Source organism: Lepisma saccharinum, chromosome 1 (assembly GCF_977018435.1).
Source record: "Lepisma saccharinum chromosome 1, izLepSacc3.1, whole genome shotgun sequence".
Taxonomy (NCBI): domain Eukaryota; kingdom Metazoa; phylum Arthropoda; class Insecta; order Zygentoma; family Lepismatidae; genus Lepisma; species Lepisma saccharinum.
In genome coordinates this window covers 139,758,824-139,784,243 of record NC_139229.1, presented here as the reverse complement: position 1 = coordinate 139,784,243, position 25,420 = coordinate 139,758,824, and the positions used below count along the sequence as shown (strand labels likewise).

Genomic DNA, 25,420 nt, shown 5'->3' with positions numbered 1-25,420 from the left:
AAAATGCACCTCACACCTTACAAAAACATGAAAAATGAACATTATAGTGTGTTATTTCACATTTTAGGTTTCAGTCAAAAATGAAATATGCATGCCTCTATTCTTACATATTCTTGGAATAAGCACTACAAACTTAGAGATCTAAGTTGTGGAAATTGTGGGGAGGTCATAGGTTGGCTTGGTAACTCAGCGGTACAGCACTGGTCAATTCCTGTTTCAGCTACAATTTTCACACTCAACTGTTCAGTAAGTTATCATGACCAGGTCCTGGAAATTAATACTTAGGCAAGAAGTTTTGAAAAAAAAAAAAAACAATATTGCTTCTATATTATTTTTATTATAATCCTTATACAGTGAGTTAAAACTAGCAGCAACTTAAATTCATCAGAAACCAGTATTGCACACAAGCTGATATCTAGGATCAAATACAGTGTTTGGGGTACTTGTAGAAAACTCATACATTCTCCTGCAAAAGGAGAGAAATATAAATACCTGACAAAAAATCTATCCAGCTGATATAAATTTTTATTCTTGGAACATGGAAAACAGAATTATGCAGATGCTTTGTTATTTCATATGTTTTTTTTCTTTTGAAAAATAACCACTTGTGTTATCTTCCAATTATAATTGTCACATTTGACGTAAACCTGCAAATGTAAGACAAAAAAATTGATGGAATTCAGAATAAAAACATGGGCTGAGAAAAAAACAAATGACAAACACATTTCTAGAAATTTTTAACTGGAGATAAGAACCCGTTAAAAGATCTGAATGAGACATCATTAATTGGCTTCACCATCTTATCTTATTGAGCATTATGCATACCTACAATATACCTTTCTGATTCTTTAAGCCTACTCATTTAAGAATTAATTAAGCACACTCTTTTCATTATACAATAAAGAGTATTTTCTATAATTTCACAAATTTAAAACAAAAAATCACTGGCACAATTCAATTCTAGACACTGCCATTCACAAAAACAGCTTTCTTTTATTGATTCGACAGATTATATTTTCCACTCCTCACAGGCTTAACGCAAGAAAAATATCAGACAAAAACAGAACCCTCTATGCTTTTTTTGATATAAAATTTGTTTAAATGACACAATCCACCTGAAGCACATAAAAGTCATGCAGAATATTTCCACATCTTTACACGACTTAAATATTACACCCACATAAATCGACATTCCTATTTACACAAGTTAAGTACAAAGTTAACATTCAACAGAGTAACAAACCATTTTGTTTTGTTTCATTGTACAAAAATAGAAGAATATGTATCTAATTGTAAAATTAAATTCGTTTAAGTTTTTTACATGCATTTCCCTCTTCTAGTCCATTATGCTTTTGTAGTGGGCTAAGACTCTGGAGTAATGGGTCATGCGAGTAGTGGCCGAACAGGGCTGCAAGCAAGGAGACTCCATACCCAGTGGCTCGTTCACCCTGAAAACAATAAGTAATTATTTTCTTAGCAAATGGAGAAGTATGGACAATCACACCAATGCAACAAAATTCCTACTGAGTCCTCTTCATTCATATCTATAGATGTGAAAACAATAATCACTTAATGCAAGAAAAGAATGTAAACAACTGTTTCAGTCATTTATTACTTAACTATATATATATGAAGAATAAGATCCAAGTGTTTCAAAGGATTACACACATTTATCTTTCAACCTGTGATGTGATGAAGTGGGAAAACTGCCAATTTCAATGTACAGTGCCTTCAAGAGTTAATTGTTCCACTAGAATGTGGCCCACATAGTGGCTGGAAGCATACTACTTGCCAGTGGAATTGGATATACAGCGAAACCTCGATTTTACGTTTTTCAGGGAACCAAGCTGAAGAAAATTAAAATGTGGGAAAATGTTATGTTAGGAAATGCAGGAAAAGTAAAATTGGAGTTTCCCTGTATGTATCCTGTCAACTCAAACACATAACACATTTGGAAGCTTGACAAGCTGAGGTTTTGTCAAGTTTCTCTTTGGTACACACATGACGGAACACTGTGGTAGAGCTAACTCTGATTGTTGATACATCTAAGATCACAGACAGAGAACAAAAGGTGTGGCTCTTTCTATTCAGCACTAACCTCAAAGAATTTCAAGTTTCACATTGTAGACCAACAACGTATTATTGAGAACAGATCGTATCTCTGTCTGCCTGCCTGCAGTGTTTGCTTTGATACGGGCAGATGGTTCATGTTGAAGGATTTATATTCATTTCTGTGTAGTTTGCTAAGGTGATAAGTGGTAAACTGGCAAGTGTTGAGTGTGAAGTGTTGATAAGTGTCATTAGTGTTATGATGCTGCAACAAAAGTACAGTTTAGAACAAATAATTTTTTTGCAAGATCCTTATGTGAAAACAAACTTGTGCAGAAAAGTGAGGAGGAGATTTTTAAGGGAATTCCCCAGTGTTCCTATTCCACACACAAATATTATGCACCACCTTACGAGAACACATGCAAATAAATTGCCATAGTTACTAAGGAGAAACTTGATTAAACCTCAGTTTGGAAAACTTAACAAAATGCACTACGTACTTGAGTTGAGGGGATACGTATAACTACTACCGCTGGAAAGTGGCATGCTTCCAGCTGCTACATGGACTGCATTCGAGCAGCACAATAACCTTCTGAGGGCACTGTACTGTGTAATTTTCACTAAGTCACACACATGGTGTGGCAGAAGTTAATTTTATTATTAACTCTTTCGCTACGGAATTCTCTGGCACACAATATCCCTTGGCTGCGTAATTAAATTTGAAAAAATATTTTTTTTATAAACAAATAATTTTCACAATTACATTGCGTTATATATGAGAGAGAACTTACAAAATTCATTCCTTGCACTGGAAAACCATTCTGTAGTCCCTGCTGGTATGATATTTTGAAATTTTGAAAAAAAAAATTTAGAAAGAATAATTTTAAAAAATTACATTGCAAAATATGTTATAGAGAAATTACAAAAGTCATTCTTTGTACTGGCAAACCATTCTGTAGTCCCTGGTGGTATGGTATTTCTCAAAACACGGGCTGATGCAGAGTGGTGGAGCGGCGTGGAAATTCGTAAGTAGTATCAAGATACTGGGTGGCGAAAACTTCAGTTTGTTCTGCTGTGTGTTCAAATAATGAGCGGGGGAAATATTTGATAAAACAAGAAAATGGTGTGCTAAATACTGTACTGTCACCAAGTAACTTAGCACTTGCCTGTGTCGAACTTCCCACACCTAGATCAATGCTGCTTTGCACTCTGCTCCATGATGTTACGGACGGCGGTACAAATTCTTCATCAGACACTACACAATCACTGTCACCACTTGAAGTCTCATAAAAACTGTCGCTATAATCGTCACAACTTAATTCACCTTCTGATTCAACAGTTGAGTAACAACATTATCAGACAAGTGTTGACGACTTGACGAAGCCATGTTGTTTACATTCGAACATGCATTTGAAACTGACATGTCAGAGCACTCATCGCTCGTATTCTAAACGAAGGTGTAATTAGCGACATCATACGGATATAAACAAAACTACAAGTTCAAATAGTTCCAAATAGTATCAACAGATGTCTAAAGGCTACTAAAAGCGACGTACTGCGGAAATGCAACACTCGCAGCGAGTGGAAGTATGAACTCGCAATAATGCGACTTCCGCAGAGCAAGGCACCTGGCATGCTGTGCATAAATGCGACGAGCGCAGCGAAAGAGTTAAATGACAGCAGTTTTTAATATTATTATTACTTCATATATGAACATATGAAAATTCCCAAGCAAGACTGTGGTAAGTTGATATCATGTACCTAGGTAGTAGCAATGGAATATGTATGCATGAACATTTATAAAGTGGAACCTCAATTTTACGTTTTTCAGGGGACCAAGCTGAAAAAATGAAAATACAGGAAAATGTAAAATCAAAGAAAAATTTTTATAGCATTTTTCTGTGTTGGGACCATCAAGATTGAATGTATAATGTGGGAAAGTGTAAAATCCACGAATGTAAAATTGGGGTTCCACTGTAATTATTCTGAAAAACTTTTAATTGTTGCTATAGGTTCACCATTGGTTGCAATTTTAATGTACACACCATGATTTTTAGCTAGATGGTCCTAAAAGAGCTGCATGTATGTGTTATAAACTTTCTTCAGAATTGTCAGCATCTGTATGGGCAGACGGCGTGTGTTGGATAGCAGAAACTTTTGTGCTTCATACGTTAAAACAAAAGAACACACTTCAATGTGTGGCTTAGCCTATTAAGAACCATTTTCAAATAAGGAGATATTTTTAAGAAGTACAGAACACATGTACAGTGGAACTCTGATTTTACATTTTTCCACATTATACATTTAATCTTGATGGTCCCAAGTTTCCCCAATTTTACATTTTCCTGCACTTCAAGTTTTTTGAGCTTGGTCCCCTGAAAAACGGAAAACCGAGGTTCCACTGTAAATAACTATGGACATAGTAAATGACACGTTTTCATTATCTGTAAAAGTCCTTGTTCATAAAATTTCATTTTAAAGTTAACAAAAATTGCCACTGTTAGGTACTGGGCTAACATTAACTCAAATTATAAAACATTTTATTTTGCACAATAATCATATATAACTACAGAAAAATAGTACATTCCATAACAGTTAATCTTAATTGCATCAATCTAAAATTAAAGGGCAGGTATGTCTGGATTTATAAACTGTTTGCTTGTTTAGGTCCACTACTATATCCATATCTATGCAAGACATAGATCAATTTACCTGTACTTTCCAAGAATTTAAAAATTTCTAGGTCAGTGGGAACTCTGACGGTGGATTAGCTTATGTGGAGGTGTAAATTGGAAAAATATTTGCAGAGTAATTGTACCAAACACAAATGCAATTCAATCTCGGGAATAAATATAAAGACTTACGCAGTGGACAGGGTAGGCCATATCCACATGCATCCAAACGCCAGGGAAATCAAATCCAAGATGAGCACCAATAAAGAGACCAGCACATGATGACTGTGCATTATTCCTATCCTGAAATAAAGTCAAAGCAATAAATTAATACATTACATTTTGACACTGAATGCTTCACATCAGTCTATTTCCAACAGCCACACAGGATACAGAAGACTGTTCACCTGGCAACACTGCCTTGCCTGTGCTTCTTTTGCCCTCTTTCATGTGCCTCAGAACAATTTATAATCTTCATAGTAACAATATGTTTAACTCTTACCATTATATGTAGGACTACACTCTTACCATAGAAATCTTCAAACATAATCCCTGATAAAGCAAACTGAACTTCCTGAAATATGATATACCACATTTTTTTCTCATGACGAGGTGAGTATGTACTTTTCATTAAATTTAAAACTAAAGATTGCTTCTCATTTCTGAACTTCTATCGTTTATCAACAGACTACTCATTAACCTGTCATCATTCTTATTTTAAAGAAAATTCTGGCAGATTGATATATTATAGTTTCAATCAGTGGTGGCTGGCAGCTAGTATGATAGGTAGTGACATGAGCAAGAAACTGACAAAAAAAACTCCACTAGCGTATATTGTAGAAATTTAATGAAAGGTAATTTAAATAGAATTTTGTTTTCTAAAATGTACAAGCAGACAAAAGCTAAGAGTTTCTAGGAAATATAAGTATTAATAACAATCACAAATACTTTACTCACCAAGATCCAGGGGCAAAAAAGGTATACCCTCCCTCAGACAGCAAAGGCGATAGACGAAGTATATCCTGCATTTCTCTTTCTTTGCAAACAAATCAATCAATTTCTTGTTACAATTATGTGGTCCACAAAACTTCTCTTGCAAGAGACCATGCCCAATGATCTGAGTCTTCCTTCTTCCATGCTGTTGCTAATAAAGGTTTTTACCTTTTTCATCATTGAAAAACATATCTCTGCTTCTGACCATGACATTGGAATTGTTATTAGCAGTTGCAGTACTTTAATAGTTTCTTGAAATGTGTCACATAATTCTTCGTTCATGAGAGAAAGGAACACAACAGAAATCAACACCACTCTCAATTCTGGTTGTGAGTAGCACATTTGGAGTTCACTGTTGAGACTTTTCTCTTCCAGGAGTGGGTAAGCCTTTGTCAGTTCTTTTAGGTATACTCCTCTGGGAAATGTTTTAAATTCCTTTACATAGAACAGATTTGATAGTGTGATGTGAACGTTTCCGGTAAATGGTAGAATGTACAGTGGGATGCAAAAGTATTACCAAGCAAACTGTCAATCACCTTGATCAAGCACTTTATTTGAAGCAAAACTCCAAACAAGCTGCTGACAGCCCTCTGCAACAGCACACGTAAAAATCCATTCCTTAAAAGCACGTAGGATGCACGAGTAAAATTAATGAAATAAGTCATGGACAATTTGCCGAACAGTACTTGTGCATCCCACTGCACAGTTCTCGGTATCTTGTATCCACTTTCTTCACCGGCAATTTCTAGTTCAACAGATTCAATTATTGCATAAGTAAAGTTTTGTGTGCGAATTCGATTGTTTTTTCCTGATTAATTTCGAAGGACCACTGCCTCGATTAACTGATGATACAGTGTCACTGCTTTGTTTATTTCTGCTAAGACTTTTTCAAGCCTTTGCACGTGCATCAACTTGGGTCACACCATTCACGGCTCAGACCAAGGGTACGGAACAGCTGGGGATGCTGTGCAGAGATTGAGGTGCCCGTAAGCTTAAATATTGCAAGATAAGAATTTCCTAAATGTATGAATTTGACTATATTTTGACGAAGCATGCACTTCTTCTGAGCATAGTGCCATGGCACGGTGGTTCTATTCTTAAAGCTGCCGCTGGTTCCAATGTAATGCTTGTATGCTCCTGTTCACAGAAAGTGGCACATTTTTTAAAGTTGAACAGTTGAAATATGGGCCACTTTATCTGAACAGGAGTGTACATGGACACAATTATCAATATTCTAAACAAGTTTCAATTTTTACAATTGCTTGCTTGAGTTTGTTTTAAAGTTCACTTTATGCACAGAAAGACTAACCTGGACTTGATCTACAGTTAAAAGTGGGCTTCCAACCACTATGTGCCTGCACCAGGTATCCAACATGGGACCCCTAAATTATTACGATTTTCAAGAATAATTTTATCAGTACATGGCAAAATTAGTGTTTATGATTTTGAAATGTTAGTGAACGAGTAATACACACAAATGAGGTACAGAATAAGAAAATACTTACAGCAACAGAATTCTTCATATCTGCCACTGCAGAAGCAAACTCACTGAAGTGAAGTTCTGGGCAATAAGGTATAGGAAACACAAGGTCTCCCGATACTCGGCCTGCAGACACAATTGCTTCCTCCCAGTCTTCACTGTTTGTGAGGACAGCACCGTGGTACTTGCCTGTGCACACACCCTGAAAAAAATACAATAATCTCGGATTATGATATATCTATAATTGGAAAAGAGAGGCGGTAGTATATAAATATGGAGAAACTAGTACTCACTTTTATCTGCAAAGCTGTTTTTTTTTTTCGATTAATTTCAGCGGATAAAAGTGAGTACTAGTTTCTCCATATTTATGATATATCTACATATTCTAGATTTTCAGTATCGTGTGTTAAATGATTCATGTACCCAAATGCTGAATCAACAGTTTCTGATAAAATGGATTTGATTTGGTTTTCTAATTATAAATTCGTTAAGAAAGATACAGTGGAACTTTCACTACACAGTATCCAGGTAACAACGTCTAAATAATAATGTGGGAAAAATTTATAGCATATTTGAACCAGAAAGGCAAAATGTATAAAGCAAGAAAATGTAAAATAGGGGTTCCACTGAGAATGGATGCAATAACATTTTTTGTAAATGGAATTTGCAAGCTTATTCATTTTCTGTCAACAGCAAACTATGTACACCTATTTTGGACATTGAAGGCAAGGACTGTTCCTCTTGAACAAAATGAACCATCTTCCTGTCTAAGTATTAAATTTAGAATCAATCTTTAAAAGTACATATCCTTCTACAGATCATGTTTTAATTATGGTCGATTAACACAATCTAAAGGAATATTATAGTTACCTGTGCTCCAGTTAAGGTAGCCATGTCTAGAATTACTGTTGCCTTTAAGTCCTTCTGTGCATAAGAAACACCATCTGAAAGTACCAATCGGCCCTCGGCATCTGTGTTGTTAATTTCTACAGTCCTGCAAAAAAACAATGAAATATACCACATCAATTTACTACAATATTCCTTTAAAACATTCAAAGATTTATATCACAATATTAAAATAGCTTAATTTAATCACAAAATCCATTTTTTTCATGTAATACTAGTACAAAATAAATGGAAAAAATGCAAAATTCGAAATTTTCAAGATACAGTGAATTTCCAAACAACCATTTTCTTTGGTATTTGATAGGTATGGGACCAAGTAATCGGTACTCCATTCGTATCGGCTGACATAGGCATATCGGTGTATCGGTAAAATTACAGATTATTTTACCGATCCGATATATCGATAAATATCTTATAATTTAGTGCAAAATTCTGCAATTTTGTTGTGATTTTTATGGATAATCTCCATGCTCGTCTTTCTAAAAAAGTAAATGTCTAAATATTCAACTTCTTTTGCACAGCAGTCACCTCGAAACACACATTTATTAAGGAGATCAATGAACATTTCAGGTTCTTCAAGGACCATTTCTAATTTTATATCGGATCAGTAGAATATCGGTTATTGGTATCGGTAAATTTTATATCTGTACTTCATCGGTATCAGCCAAAATTTCATATCGGCCCATCCCTAGTATTTAACAGTCTTTTGTTCCAGTCTTGGCAAATGTCCCTTTCATGCATTTAATGGTTTTTGAAACTAGCATTTTATCTGCATGTAACTTTGCACAAGAATTGTCTGCAAGGAAGAAGGTGAAAAATTTAACATTTCCAGATGTTTGAAAAAAAGATGAAAAGAGATTCAATCTGCCAACTTTTATCTAAAGGGTTATTTTCTTTTACTTCCAGTCTCCCTTGTTCCACCTGACCTTGACATCCAGCAATTTCCTTTTCTCTCTCCTCTTTTGGAATATACTTTCTGAAATTTGAATTATCAGGTGAGTTATGCATTTCACAGGAAAATGATTAATTCTGCTGTAAATATTTGAGAAGCAAAAATGGACCCCTTTGTACAGGTATAAACTTATACTCTGGTAACTACATAAATGAGCTATTGGAAGGTATATCTTAATTTTGTGGAATAGGTACAGTTTTGACATCAAATTTAGGATTGTATTCACAATTTTAAAAACAAAATGTCATTTTATGTACTGCTTTTGATCCAATTATACACCGCTATAACATTGAAATTTTATTTTATTTACCGCTTTTGAACCCGAAATTGAGTTTTGTACCGAAATTTTGCTTTTTTATTTGCCAAAAATATGTGCCTCTACATATTACTAGAGCCACATATTTATGGTGAATAAATGATCCAGATTTCTGGGTACAAAAACTGGGCATATTTGAGGATTAAAAGTGGTATATAAAATGACATTTCTGTGTTAAAATGGTGAATAAAACCCTAAATTTGATATAAAACTATACTTATTACACCAAATTAATATTTTACTTCTAATAGCACATTTACATAGTTATCAGGGTATTAAGTTTATTCCTGTGTAAAGTAATCCATTTTTGCTTCTGAAATATTTACAGCAGAATTAATCCATTTTCCATGATTTGAATAACTCACAGGATAATTCAGACCTCAGGTGTCACACAGGTAAATAAGCCCTAAATTTCGTGTTTAAGAGTTTATTTCACATTTTGCAGTTCATTTTGCATCATTTCGTGACGAAACATGGTGTCCAAATGCACCTCACACCTTTGTTATATATAAAAAATCCCAGCCACAACCACATCAAATCACACCCTCCCCTCCTCTGTTCACACACCTGTGTCAATCATCCTGGTGACATGTTTTGCCACTGCTTGAATTATCTTACATTTGAATTTTAATAATCATTCAGAAGTACCTCCTGAAAATTCATAATTTTGATGCAATGTTTTTAGTACCACAAAAACGTCAGATCGGAAATTCAATGTAATTAGACTCAGCAAAAGTGCCATTTGGCATTTTTTCAGATGGCATAACTGATGACATTCCAACCAATACTTCATTATAATGATGCGTTGGCATTGGTATCACATCAGGCCTATATTCAAAACAAGCTCATGTTTACCTTCCAGAATACAGAGTGTGGATATCATCAGGTTTGGTTGAATTTGGACCAACTGCATTTTCAGCCAGGCAAAAGACAGCATGCAGATTTTGGCTGAATCCTAGCTTGACAATAGTGTAAAATGCTCCTAGTATTCCTGCAGCCCCTCCGCAATCTCTCTTCATTCCTGGCATGGATGTCTGAAATAGGAGAAACATTTCAAAATTTTCTTCCAAAAACCTATGCAAAAACAAACAGCCAAGGTCAGATGCATTATTACCTCCTAACACGTGATTCACTGCAGTGTGGTTCAATCCAAATGCCAATCTCCACAGAGTAGTTAGCACAACACAGTAAGATGCCAAGGGTCCTAGGTTCACATGCCAGCCTCGGCATGGGTGTTCTTTGTGAGTGCCCCTTCATCAATTTTATTGCATCTTCTCAATTAGCCAAATGTGGCAGAAAAGAGAATTAAAATAAACCAATCAATCTACCAACTTCACCAAACAAAGGTACGCAAACTATAAGTCAAATAAATCAAAAGCAATGCTTTCCATCAATACCTCTGTTCCTTATTTCATAACATGGATAGGTCAGCACTTTACTATAAGAGAATTCCTCCTCACTTTTGAAAAACAAATTTCCTGCTATTTAATGGTATTCCAGGCAGTTTTAAAAAAAATATTCCACACCACTCTGTGGTTAATTAACATACTGTTTGCTAATGTGCTCTTAAAAAGAATAAAGTGTTTCAACATAGTTCACAATTTAATACAAATATATAGAATATCTCCCATCAGGAAGTTTGTACAAGAAAAAAAAAGTGGTGGTGATTTTGACTCCCAACTATTGGCAAAGTGCTAAGAAAAATATATTTTTTGATTTTATCTGACATTTCCAGGTTTCTAGATATACACTGGTGTCCAAAAGTATAGCATAACAACAGTTCGTGCATTAAATGCAGACCTGAATGGTTTCAGGCACCGCAAATGGGTGGGTATACATGTATGAAAGAGCATCTCAGGTGAAAGACAAGTGGACAGAAACAGTTCCAGGGCAATGAATTGGAGTTTAATGAGAAATGACAGCAAGTGGGCATTACCAATGCATAGAACATGGAGAAACTGGAGTCTGCGATGGATGCTGACCATCAATATGGTGTGTGATCACCCCTGGCAGATACACAGCATCACAGCGATGTAGTATGCTTGTAAGAAGAGCAGTATGGAGCTCTGGAATCATTCGTGGAGGTGGCTGCCTGGCTGTCATTCGCTGTCCCAATGCATTCCACGCATGTTGAATGGGGTCCAAGTCCTGTGACTGTGCCAGCCACTCCATGCGTGGGATATCTTCCCCCTGAAGATATTCCTCCACCAGGTTTGCTCGATGACCATCGTGCATTATAATCCATGAAAATGAACGATGGACCCATTCCACCCCGCCACAGCTGCACATGAGGGTCCAACACCTCTATTATGTACCACCCTCGAAGATGTGTAGCTCTGTATGTCCATTGAGCATGATGCCCGCCCACACCAGTACACCATACTGGTCCCTTTCCGTGATGTTATGCGGATTATAGCAGGTCCCCTGTTCCCTCCAGACCAGCGTGCATCGCAAATCAATCTGTAAACTGAATCGCTCCACCATAAGCAGGCATGATATTGTGCAGGGTTAGCGAGACACACACTATGGGTTGTCTGGCATATAAACCAGCTGTATGCAGCTGCCAGTATACAGTTTGCCATGAAACCCATGGTCCAGATGCTGCTGCGAGCTCTGATGCCAGTTCCCGAGCAGACATCTGCCGATTACGTCTTGCCGTTAGTGCCAGAAAACGGTCCTGCTGAGAGGTTGTGACCCATGGCCACCCTGGTATGGGTCGACGTTGGACGTCTCCGGTGGTTTGAAACCTGTGCTACAGCCTGGAGATGAAAATCTGTGACACATTCAGCACCTGAGACCTCCGTGTTTGACCCACTTCCAATTGTCCGATTATCCTCCCTTTCAACAGAGGGTCCAAATTGCATCCCCGTGGCATGCTTCAGCCAACAGCACTCACGCACACCACAGAAAACACCTCTGCACTTCACGCGAGCACTATCTCAAATGAGGTGTGGTGCCCGGATATAATGTCAGTGCACACCATGTGACTATGCGACCTTCAGCAAGCACACATGCCTGTGTGCTAAGGTTGTTACGCATCACACTGTTACATTGTTAGCAGTTGCCGCTGTTAGCGGACTTCATATGCTTGGTTTTCCTCATTATGCTATACTTTGACCATCAGTGCATTTTAAAATTCTCCGACTACTTCACTCATAGGTCAGAGAAATCATCCCCTGACCTTCCAAGTCGGTGGGAACCCTTTACAAGTAATTCTTTTTTGTTGTGAACTTAAATGTGGAAGGCAAAACATAACATCATATTATATATATTTATATAATCATATTTTTTAATAATAACTTACCTTTGTCTTGATGCTTAATCCACCAGTATCGTAAACAATGCCCTTTCCAACCCAAGCTATTGTCTGTGAAGCACCCTGAGGGGTATGGCTAAGAACGACTAAGGCAGGAGGGGCATTTGCTGCCTTTCCTACTCCGTACAATCCTCCAAAGCCACGCCTACGAAGTTCTTCACCCCGAATAATTGTAGTCGTTACTCCAAGTTCTTCACCTATGCGCTGCACATCCTGTTGGAGAGGAATAAAAAATAATTAAATTAACATAGTTTGTAATGATCGGTCTTTAACAAAAACAGAACTCTTAATTTTGCACAACCACCCAAACACAATACTGTTACTCAAATTTGACATTATCAATTTTGTTCACATGTCTCTCTTAACTTTTTGTGTTTTTACTGCAAAGAACCGTACTCAAGCTGGTCAAGATATTTCCTCTGCTTTTTTGATGTATGTGGTACACATTTGTTTGTAGGTGACTGCACAAGTGTAAAAACATCCCAAAAATCATCATCATTTTCAACCCAGCAAAAATGTATTTGAGTGATTGCTGTATGTGTCTTGTGAGAGTTGGTAATTAATTGTGGCAGTTGAAATTTTGACCAGCAGATGGCCATACTTGACAGTAGTCATGGCGAATCTTAAGTGCATATTTCCAAGTAATTCATGTTAACATACCATCTGATTTTACCAACAAATGTTCAACATAGATGTGTTAGTGAATATAATTATTTGCAGATAGTGCTTTTTTATAATGGTGGTGATAAGTTAAAATATTTGCATTCTTCTAAGTATACAAGGAAAACTCCCCTTATTTTAGATAAGTTACCTTAAAAAGAGTCCTCCCAAAACACAAAAATAAATAGATTTCTCCAAAAATAGAAGGTATCGTTTAGGAAAGTGACGAAGACTTTATCTATAGTAGTGACAGTTGACTTGACATGGACATTGAAGAGACAGATGAGGATTCTGTGGATAGTGAAGACAACTCATAGCCAGTGCACCAGCACTTATCGTCACTACTGGTGCGTACTAGCTCCATTCAGGTTCATTTCTTGTTTACTGGTAACAGTTGTGTGAATGAGACACTTACTGACAATGATATTAATGAGTTCTTTCATATGCCTTATGGAAAACAGTTTATAATAGACAACAGCTGATCACAACCCACTATGCTTTGCAGAAACTATCCACATTAAAGATGCCACAAGAAAGGTAACACAATTGTAAATATTAGCTTACTATGTGAAAATATGCATGAAAAGATAAATTCTCAAGATAATATCATACTCTGAATGCCTGTTGTTAGGTGTGTGTCTTAAGATAATGTGTTTGTAAATGTTACACACAATTTGTAAAGAAAACTCGTGCACCAAATTAAAGCTGAAACAATGCCAACCGGAATACGTATTTCATGATTGCAATTTGAAAGTAACATTGATTTCAACTTTAAAAAGGATCAACAAGCTCATTAATCTTCTGCAGTTTTCTGATATAATTCTGAGATAAAATAAATCCTGTACAATTTGAGTAGTTCTAACAATTGCAGAAAACAGTGAAAATACAATTTTATATTTTCCCGTACTACAACTCTGGAAAGCATATTATTAAGGTCTCACTTCATATCTGAGAAAAACACTATATTAGAAACAGTTCAAATACTAAGGCAACTACAAAGCTTATATCCATCCTCCAAGGAGACATACACAACAAACATAAATGACAAGTTTTACCTGTGCTAAAATCAGGGTAAAATTACAATGAACCCCAAAGACAGGGATGTGATCTCTGAAATGTCAGTAGCCCCCTTGCAGGTCTTTATTTTCATGCAATCTCATTTATCATGTTTTATCCTGATATTAGCACAGATAACACTACATAACATTATGTACTTTTCTGAACATGGCCATCTCCTCGCATTCAAAGCAATAAAAATGGAACAACCAAATTCCTTACTTGCCTGGACAAAGTCATCAGTGTTCATTTCATTGCATGGAGAATCTACTATGCGTGCTGACAACCTAATGCCTTCGCAAGCTGTTTCTAGGCAACGGATGTCAGCTTCAGTTAGAGGTGCCTCATCCTCCCCTCCAGCCAAAATAAATTCCACCGTGACAACAGACGATGAAGTCTGGCCGGTCTTCCTTGAGTACACTGGGTAGGCTCTTGCCACAGCACATGCTGAGGCAAAGACATCACTTCGTTCACACACAATCTGCAGAGAACCAAACCTCAAATTACATATACGAAAATGAAAAATGCACTTTAGAGAGTTTCATTAGGAATATATGACAAAACAGTTTAAACCTTTTGTGGATGAAAATGGTTTAACCATCACTGTACTATGATTTTTTTTTTTGGCAGCACCTCAGGCAATGTATGACCGATGAACAGGACCCAGATATTGAAATTCATACCAGCTTCACATTAATAATAAAATAAAAAACTACAGACACCTTAATTTTCCTACCGTAATAGTAACTTTCAGAATGTACATTGTAAAATATAAAATGAATAACAGTACAGGGCGGGCAGAAAGTAACTCCCTATTTTTAATTTTGTACTTCTATTGAAGTTATGTACATATTGCAATGAAAGTTATCTTGTTTTATAGCCTAAAGTATGCCATTTGTTGCATATTTTTTCCAGATCCTCTGAAGCCTTTGAAGTGCCCTTGAAGATAGAGATGGCAGTACGATTGAGCATTGGAGAGAGAGCCAAAATTGCATCAAGATTTGAGGTGTGGCAATCTGTAATTCAGGTGCAATGGTGGTTGAGGGGTCAAAATGGGAGGCAAGCTGTTCTGGATGCAAAAACAATTAAAAATTGACACAGAAAATTAATGACTACCGGAAGTGTCGTGGACATTAAGAGATCATCAGGTAGGCCCTCTTCTTCAGTATTGGAGGAAAAGGTGGTCACAGTGAGGGAGATGTTCAAGTGAAGCCCTTCAAAATCAATTGCGATGGTGGACAATGGCGATGACTGACATTTGCGATGAACACACACCTTGACTGTTAGACAATGGCTTCATGAGCGCTTCGTAGGATGCTGGATAGGTCGCCGAGGTTCCACAGAATGGCCAGCGCGAAGTCAAGACCTCACCCCATGTGGTGAGCTAAGGAAGAAGTGTATCGCAGCAAACCTCAAACTCTTGGTGAACTTGAGAATAAGATCCGTGAGGTCATAAGTGGTGTTCCTGCAGAGTTATTGTGGAAGGTCGTAGCAAACGTACCTGTTCGTTTAAGACAGTGTTTAGAAAATACTGAAGCACACATTGAGTTTGATTGATTTAGTTTATTGTACTTCGTGTTTTGTGCCTCTTGGCTAATTTGCGAAGATGGGGATGAGTGATGAAAGGATGAAATTGATGAAGGGACATTCACAAACAACCAAGCCCGAGCGGGATTCGAACCCGGGACTCTTGGTGTCGCAGTGCGATGTGCTAACCACTCGGCCACAAGGTCCGGCACACACATTGAGTTGTAACTTGAAGGAAGATAATGGTATACAATAAACTACATGTGTAAAAAAAAGTAAGTTTCTACCTTCAATATCTTAGGAAGAAAAAAAAATTAACAATAGGGAGTTACTTTCCGCCCACCCTGTAGAACTTTAACTATACATTTTTAACGGGACTGAGAGAAAAGAACTTAAAATACAGGAAAATAAAATCGAGATTCCACTGTATATATGCAGTACTCTGACAAGGGTTTGTTGGAGGGCTGAGGTAGTACCACTCTGGTGCTTATTCCCACCAATGCTTAAAAATTTTAACAATTAAAAATTAATCACAACATTGATTAAAGTAAATATTACACTGCAATCAATTTATCAGAATTTTTCTTTAAAAATTTGCCAAAATTACATCTGAATATTAAAACAACTGTCTTTAATAACAACATCCACTTTTTACAAATACTGGTGTACAATAAATGAAAACTTTGAATTTTGCATAACTTTAGGATAATGAGACAGTAAAATATTCGAACTCCGCCGGCTGGTATCAGAAACGGATCTGAACAACATGTAAGTAATAAACGTCACGTGAACGAAACACTGCTTAAAGCAATGTATTACATTCTCACCAATATCATAATAGCGCTACGACACCAGGGGTCTTTGATTCGAATCCCGGCCTGGGTATGGATGTTTGTGAGTGTCCATCAATTTCATCATATCATCACTCATTCCCATCTTCGCAAATTAGCCTAAAGTGACACAGAAAGCGAAGTAAGATAAAACAAACCAATCAACCAATATCATAAGAAATGGAACACGTAAATTTAGGGAAACACATGACTCTGCATTAAACTACATATCTCCTCAACCCCTGACTCTAAGGGCACGAAATAGGAACCAATCTCTAGAGGAAATGATAAGCTATGAATTTGGTTCAGTGACTTTAGGACGTAAATTACATAGTTTCTTACCTATTTCTATTCTTAATTCTAAAAATTAAAAAATAATATTTGAATCTTTCTAATTCAATTAACATTTATGGTAGCTCTATCAAACCAAAACCATAATTTAGCAAATTTTCTGGTTTTTTTTATTTTGGTTATCTTCCTTTTTGTGTACAATGCACCATTTTTGAGATATTTTTCTTTAATTTTTAAGTTGAATTTCTGCTGCCATTTTCCAAACATTCCCCAAACATTTAGATTGCGAATTTTATTATATTATTCACTATACCATTCCGCACAATCTGGCAAAAAAACATTTGTGTTGCAGTTATTTCTGGGTGAAACAGTAGATTTCCTCTACTAAAAATGCTGTTATAACATTCAATCGAACATCATTTTAATATGACAATAATCGTAGAAACACAAAATGTCAGTCTAAGCAGTTTCAGCCCATAATCATTATTTCACTTTCACATATCTCGGTAAGATACACAAAACTGCATATTAACATGGAGATGATGATTATGTTCACTTCTTTTTTAATTTCACTTCGTATTTTACTTCACAATCCATATTTGAGGGCCCACTACCATAGACAAATTCCGGAGAAAGTCTACTAATAGGGTTCGAATGTATTTCGTTTGAGCGGAAAACACTCATTGCAGCACTAGTTTTATTAATAAATTAATATGTCATTGCAAAAGCACATGTATGATATATTTCACATGATGCTATATCATAAATAAAAATAATACAATTATTTTACCATTGATGCCAAAAGCTACAATAGGAATATACCTAGGTATAGACAAAAAGACAAAAAATGAGATAACTGTTTCTAAATAACACAGTGATTAATCAGGTGGTTTCAAAACTGATTCTGATTGTTGTTGACTGTTGATACATGCAACATTTGACACACCAGACACTCTTGAAATGCATAAACAAATTAGAAAAACCTTTTTTACAGCACAACATACCCATAATGAGAAAATCAACATAATGCTCACATTAAATCACAGAATAATAAAAATTAACAGTTGGGCTGAAAAGTTCGTAGGCTAACATAGTAAAAAATATTTTTTTAACAAAATTCGATTTTATTATTCAATATAGTTGCCTTTAAGGCCATACAACGATTATAGCGGTCATACAATTTTTCGATGCCATTTTTATAGTAAGATTTCTCTTTAGCCTCAAAATAGGCCTCAGTTTCGGCGATTACCTCTTCATCAGTGCTAAATTTCTTTCCAGCGAGCATTCTTTTAAGGTCTGCAAACAGGAAAAAGTCACTGGGGGTCAGATCTGGAGAATATGGTGGATGGGGAAGCAATTCGTAGTCTAATTCATATAATTTTGCCATCGTTTTCATTGATTTGTGACACGGTGCATTGTCTTGATGAAACAGCACTTTTTTCTTCTTCAAATGGGGCCGTTTTTTCGTGATTTCATCCTTTAAACGCTCCAACAACGCTATGTAATAATCACTGTTGATGGTCTGGCCCTTTTTGAGGTAATCGATGAATATAATACCATGCGCATCCCAGAATACTGATGCCATAACCTTGCCAGCCGACTGTTGCATCTTTCCACGCTTTGGATTCGGTTCATCACGTGCAGTCCACTCGGCTGTCGATTGGACTCTGGAGTGTAGTTATGGAGCCATGTTTCATCCATTGTAATATATCGACGGAAAAATTCGTGTTTATTACGGTTGAATATCGCTAAACATTGCTCCGAATCATCAAAACGTTGTTGCTTTTGATCAATTGTGAGCATGCGCGGCACCCATTTTGCACACAGCTTTTGCATGTTCAAATATTCATGCACAATATGTCCAACACGTTCCTTTGATATTTTTAAAGTCTCAGCTATCTCGATCAACTTCACTTTACGATCATTTAAAATTATTTTGTGGACTTTTTTGATGTTTTTGTCGGTAACAGCCTCTTTGGGGCGTCCACTGTGTGCATCGTCTTCGATGCTCATTTCACCTCGTTTAAATTTAGCAAACCACTTCTCAACGGTTGATTTTCCTGGTGCAGAGTCCGAATAATGTTTATCAAGCCAAGCCTTGGCTTCAACAGTATTTTTTTTTCGCCAAAAAGCAATGCTTTATTAACACACGAAATTCTTTTTTATCCATTTTTTCACAATAACAAAAGCTGCTTCACTCACAATGCTATATCTCACACAACTAATTATCCGGGAGCTGTGAAATTTATACACGTATCTTTTGAAGGTTAGTACTAAGTAAAAATCACATGGATTTAATTCTAGTAACGCCATCTATGAGTCAGCCTATGAACTTTTCAGCCCAACTGTTAAGATACTATTGAATCATGATTGTATGGTAATAAATAACGATTGTCATCAGCATTCAAATAACTAAAACCTCATTCTCATCACACAAAATACCAAACTTAATGTTACCATATAAACTCAGCAACTGATAATATTCAACTGCATAATAATGTACATATTTCCACATTAGGGTGAAAACCTTGAGCTTACCACCACAGATTCATCAACTCCCACACTGCAGTTTCGTATAATCTTAGTAATAGCATGTGATCGGGATGGAGTATTATGGCGACTGCATTTCACTGGTAAGGCCGCTAGAGTAGCCAAATTTAGGTAGAGAGAACAGGTGTCAGTGGGCGACGGATGAAGACTGGCCTTAGCAGCTTGATAAACCTGAAAACAAAATAACATATAAGTAAAAAAAATTGCTACAATTTAAATATAATTGAACCAAGGGATAGTTGTGTAGGGAAAATTTCAGTTTCGTTTATACCTTTCTTGCTTACAAAAATATTAGCGTTGAGCCGATACCAACATTTGCTGATACCTTAACCGATTCCAACCGATATCGATATTTGTATAATTTCAGTTTAAAATAACAAAGGCTAGTTATTAAGTCACAAAAATCATCACATCACATTCTATTGATGATATCATACTCCAGCATTATATGACTTAAAATGTACTGTAACATTTTATGTGAACTTCTTTCTACCCCCAGAGGATGCAAAAAAGAAGAAATTTTTAAAAGTTGCAAGCATTGTTAAAATGTTGCAGATACACCGAAAAAATCGGTGGATTATTATAAGTGTCCCTGCCTCATTTCATGATCCCCAATTTCATTATAGGCTACATGTCTTTAACAGAGAGAAAGTTATAGTGTGTAATATAAAATTTATGTGGTGCATATAGCGTACAGCTTGCACAAGGAATGCAAAACAAATACAAATGTAGACAACATTCTTATTGTTTGGATTAACCTGGAGAGGGAGGAAAACGACGGAAATATATACACAAATACAGATCTGTATATTTAATGCTCATTTGGCAGCTCTGTATATGCCATGCTGCCCATTTTTCTGTCATTTGCAATAAAAACAAGTCACTGCAGTGTCAGCATCAGGCTCCAGTCACACAGAAGGGTAGAGCACAAGAAGTAAAAACCACAATCCTCTCTCCCACAGCGACTTTCATCCCTATCCCAGGAACTTCGGAATGAACCTAGCACTATAATAATGCTGGTTTAGAAAATGCCACGTTCTTAACCCTCAAGTTTGCAAACAAGAATCGGCAATGAATGATTTCTTTTATTTCCACATAGCGTTGACCACCAGGCGGTTACATGCCTTCAATATCACATTTTGGGTGCAGCGCTTTCTTGTGTGGTATCCCAATTTGTCACAAGGAAGGTTGAACGAATCTTTCAAAAGGACAAATGAGTTGTTTCTCTTGGCCGCTCTAGCCACTCAAAATCTTTGGTATCGGTGAAAAAAATTGAACCGATACTTGTCGATACCCTGGTACATCGGTATCGGCTCAGCCCTAAAAAATATATAATAAATCCATTTTTCATCAGAATCACGAACAATGAGAATGAATGCAAAAGAGATGAAGCTGATGAACACTCGTGCCAAGACCAGGACTGGAAACTGGAATTTTTAGTAGCAAGGACTGCTCCATGCCCTTGTCCACTGAGGCAGCTTCACGGATGCAAAAATCATTTATTCACCATTCATCATTGTTGCAAATAAACCACAAGATACAAAAGTGACGTAAAATAATGAAAATAAGACCCGTATTAAGACATGTATCTTCTGAAGTGGATTATATTTTTTTTGTAAGATAAATGGTTTGTTTTGAAATCTGGGATGCTAAAATATGCTGCAATGTTATAGTTAGCTCTGGAAATTTTACAAAATTGGAAGATTCATCTCACCCTACTAAATTTTTCAGATATATCACAAACACAAAACAGAATATTTCACAAATATTAAAAATAGCATTAATGTAGACTTATTATTATCGTACAGGACCATGCACAAATATGTATGTCAATCTTCTGCTGTAAATGCAGGTGGGGGGCTTGATTTAATTAAAAAATATAATGCTGGTGAAGCTTTTGTTCTATTTTCACCAAGTCTCATGATTCCATGGTGTGGTGATTTCTTTTATAAAACAACACACATTTTCTTGTAAGGTATTTATTTCTTTGGTATAATTTAACAATACAGGGTATTTATCCAATTTGTTTGAAATTTGGGATACTTACTAATTTGGGCCTCGTAATCACGTGCACTTAAAATTTGGTGCTCACGTATAAATTTGGCGCTTATTTGGGGGCAGGTGAATCCGGCCAATTTCTAACATGCCTTTAACAGGGACTCTATAGATAAAGCCGGGGAGCTGGAGCGGAGGTGGGGCCGCGTAAGCGACGGTAGGTTAATTACCCCAGGGGCGGAGCCGGAAATCGGTGGGAAATTTGGAAATAGAGGGTGTAGAAAAGAAATAAGAACTTAATTTAGATTATTTTGCTATTCCCACGTGTGAGCGCCAAATTTTAACTGCAGATTCGTGATTAGGGGGTCAAAATTAGTGAGTATGCCGAATTTCAAACAAAATGGAGAAATTCCCGGTATTGTAAAATCGCTCCATTTCTTTTTTTGTGCTGCTTGTTACTTAGGCAGCTGAAAACAACTCTCAAAGAGTTGTAACTCTACACAGAAAAAAGCAGTTAGACAGATAAGTTTCATGTCTTTCTCTAAAATATATATATCTATAGTGTCTAGGTTAAGTAATTAAGTCACTGCTATCTATAATAATAATACTTATCTGTATTTGTTCATGTTGCTCTTTGTGGTTAGTGTGATTGATTTAATTAAAATGTGAAATATGACAGCATAACTACTTAATCTATAATGCTGTTGAAAATAGTTCAATCTGTTACTCTCACAACCTGATGGCAGCAGTCATGGATAAAAAAATAAATGAATATTCCAAATTTAAACCCTACCAAAGTGCATGCCCATGTGTGTGTACACATATATACATAAACATGAGCAAAGTAGGTAGCATCAATTTGCAATTTCACTTAGGTGCTTAATACCAGGCACTTACTTCAATTACACATTTCTAAATTCAATCTGCAGATACTTGATCAATGAACACTCCAGTATAGGATGCCTGATACATTTCACCAGGCACTGTTCAAAAATTCGACCAAAGTTCCTCTTGTTTTATTGAGATTTCATCAAGCCACATATGCAATTTTTACATCTGGTTCAATTTCGATTTACATCTGTTAACTCTGAGGAGTTTTAGCGATTACTTACTGCGTGTTTCCTTGACACTGGTTTTTCACTTCCAAATACATGATTTTATATATCAATGTTCTTCTTGAAGGTTCGCATAATCACTTTTTGTACATGCAAAATAATCTAACACAGTTATTTTTAGGGTTTTTTATTTGATTTTATCTGTGACGTTTCGTTCTGGCTTCCCAGAACTTTTTAAAGCTACACATACAAAAACACAACTTCACATGGTTAGTCACTCAACACTTCTAAGGAATGTTGTGTTGTTGCATGTGTAGCTTGAAAAAGTTCTAGGAAACCAGAACGAAACATCACAGATAAAATCAAATAAAAAAACACTAAAAATAACCATGTTAGATTATTTTGCATGCTTTCGTAGTTAGATTAGGTGGGTCAGGATAGTTCCCTTAGCATTTTCATAATAACCCTAAATGCTTTCGTGGTGAGGTTAGGTAGGTCGGGTTTAGTTTTCTTAGCATTAAAATAAGATCTCTAAATGCCTTCTACTACTGATCGCGGCTAAAAGGTTTGAATTCTACCTTCTATCAACAGAGAATGCCTTGTCCATGGGCAGTATGCATGCTTGTGTAAGGATTTTTAAGATATTTTTTTTCCCCAACATAAATAACTTGGCAAGAATTTACAATACCGGACCCTTCTCTAATTTCTATGCTAGTGCTTATACTCACAAATTATTCGTGATGATTTATCTGAGGTTAACATGTTGGGGTGAGGTGTAGAAATTGTTCATTAACGTCTAGAAGTTGTAAAATAAGCTTTTCTATTCTCGCAATGATTCTTCATATACAAGTATGGGAACCATATTTGTTGATATGAACAATTGAGGTTCACAACTAGTTACGCTGTCTACAGCATTGCCACACTGTTGATTTCATACTTGGAAGAAGACGACAGTGACAATCACGATGAAGCAGAGCATGTGGAATGTGGACTGATTTGATTACAGGTAAGTTTGGCAACAATGCATCTATAGTAAAATTGCAGGATACGAAAATGGCGTCTTCGAAGAAGAACGTTAGGTTAGGTTAGGCAAGCATAGTTAAAATTTGGGGTCGTAGTAATGTCAGGAATATATATTTCGTTCCTTAAGTATTCGAAATGCAAAATCTTGCGATAAATAATGAGCAATTGTGCATTGTCGGTTGCGATCACGGACCCCTTATTTTGTAATTTCTATGCGTGACACCCAAATTTTAACTTCAAATTCGTGATTAGGAGGCCTCAATTAGTGAGTATGTGAAATATTACAAAAATCGGGGAAGGGTCCAGTATTGTAAATTCGCTCCAATAACTTTTCTACAAAATCCGAACAATGCTCATTACTTTAGGAAGGTTCAAATGTGTGACAATGATTGCCAAAATTCTACAATAATTAGTCTTTCTGCTAGAAGAATTTGAAATAAAAGTAATAAAGCAATAGGAACCATTACCAAAAATTCCACTGCATGAACAGAGTTGTTAAAATTAATAGAAACATGTGAAAACTTACTTCATCTGTTACTCTTGGTTCTAACTTGACACGAATCTCATGAAATGATAACTTGTTTAAGTGCTTTATCTGACCAATAACTATTACGGGATGTTTCTGAGGATCCGTTCTTGACAGGGAGCTTGAGAACTTTAACTTGACGGATGTCATGGCAACGTCTGAGCTACTGGTACCCTGTAAAATAAAAATAACAATTTATTGGACAATATTTGTCTTGTGCACTTCTTCAAAAATTATTTTAAAAAATATCTTGTAATTTACAGACTACTTAGAGGATGCAAACCCCTTTCTGTTCCAAATTCCATCTCCCTCAATTTCAAGGAAATTTACGTGGGCCTTAATACTTTCAATTTGCAGATGGTGAAGCATGTAGTCTGACTTCAGTGTGTTATATGAATTCCACTTTTGCACACTGTACAAAATAAAGAGAGAGGTAGTTTAATAAAATAAGAAATGATCGCAGTAGCCTTTGCAAAGTACTACCTACATTCACCTTGCACTTAGCAATACAGAATGAAACATCGAAACTTTTTATTTACAATCAAAATAATTATTATTAATCAAATAATTGCTAAACAAAAGCAAGAATACATGAAAACCAGGAGGGGGTGAGAATAGAGTATATGAAATAATAACTACTTCAAGTTTTAATAGTATCCATACCAATTCACATCATACCATTTTGCACCTAATTGTGTTGAATAATTTCAATCATGTGGCTATAGTAATATTACACCGGTGAATCAAGGATTCCATTTTTGTAACACGCCCTTCACTGATATTTTATTTACCTATACATAAAAAACTCTTATGGCAATTTATTTATATATAACTGCACTGAATTATTCTATTTCTGCACGCATTTGTGATTCAGTAACAACAAATAATTAATCTATTTACTTCGTACCTTACTCGGACAATACACCTATAATAGACTGATGCACTACGCCGGACCACAGATTATTTTCACGTCCAACCTAAACTACTGATGAAGCCTGAAGCTGAACACATTCATTGCAGTCTCTTTAACACCGGTAGATAGAATGAATTTAACAAGAAATTAGTACATTATATATGCTTTATATTTTCAACTTTCACAATGAAAGTGAAAAGAAAGGAAGAGGTTTCAATTATGAAATATTTAATCCCATTTGGAAATATGTTTTTTCTGTCGTGGACATTTTGACCTCTTCGTTAATATAACGGTGCCTAAAAGAAGACGC

The 25,420-nt window shown here is 36.1% G+C and overlaps 1 protein-coding gene across 1 annotated transcript; it reads right to left on the bottom strand.

Moving 5' to 3' along the window:
* Positions 1–315: 315 nt before the first annotated feature.
* On the bottom strand, positions 316–25,205 carry grsm (probable aminopeptidase NPEPL1 granny smith protein). Its single transcript, XM_083139345.1, has 10 exons — positions 25,105–25,205; positions 24,198–24,371; positions 19,587–19,769; positions 14,627–14,881; positions 12,673–12,897; positions 10,224–10,402; positions 8,065–8,188; positions 7,220–7,396; positions 4,914–5,024; positions 316–1,448 (listed from the first exon to the last, which is right to left on the bottom strand). The coding sequence occupies exons 2-10, from the start codon at positions 24,345–24,347 to the stop codon at positions 1,299–1,301; spliced, it is 1,554 nt and encodes a 517-aa protein (XP_082995471.1). The 5' UTR covers positions 24,348–24,371; positions 25,105–25,205; the 3' UTR covers positions 316–1,298.
* Between the last annotated feature and the right edge of the window lie 215 nt (positions 25,206–25,420).

Bases quoted from the DNA above. Each gene is read 5' to 3' on its own strand.
- grsm (XM_083139345.1), bottom strand. From the start codon at position 24,347: ATGACATCCGTCAAGTTAAAGTTCTCAAGCTCCCTGTCAAGAACGGAT. The intron at 7,397-8,064 runs GTAACTATAATA...TATTTTTTTCAG, and splicing joins CTACCTTAACTGGAGCACAG to GGTGTGTGCACAGGCAAGTA. The intron at 5,025-7,219 runs GTAAGTATTTTC...ACTTTATTTCAG, and splicing joins ATATGAAGAATTCTGTTGCT to GATAGGAATAATGCACAGTC.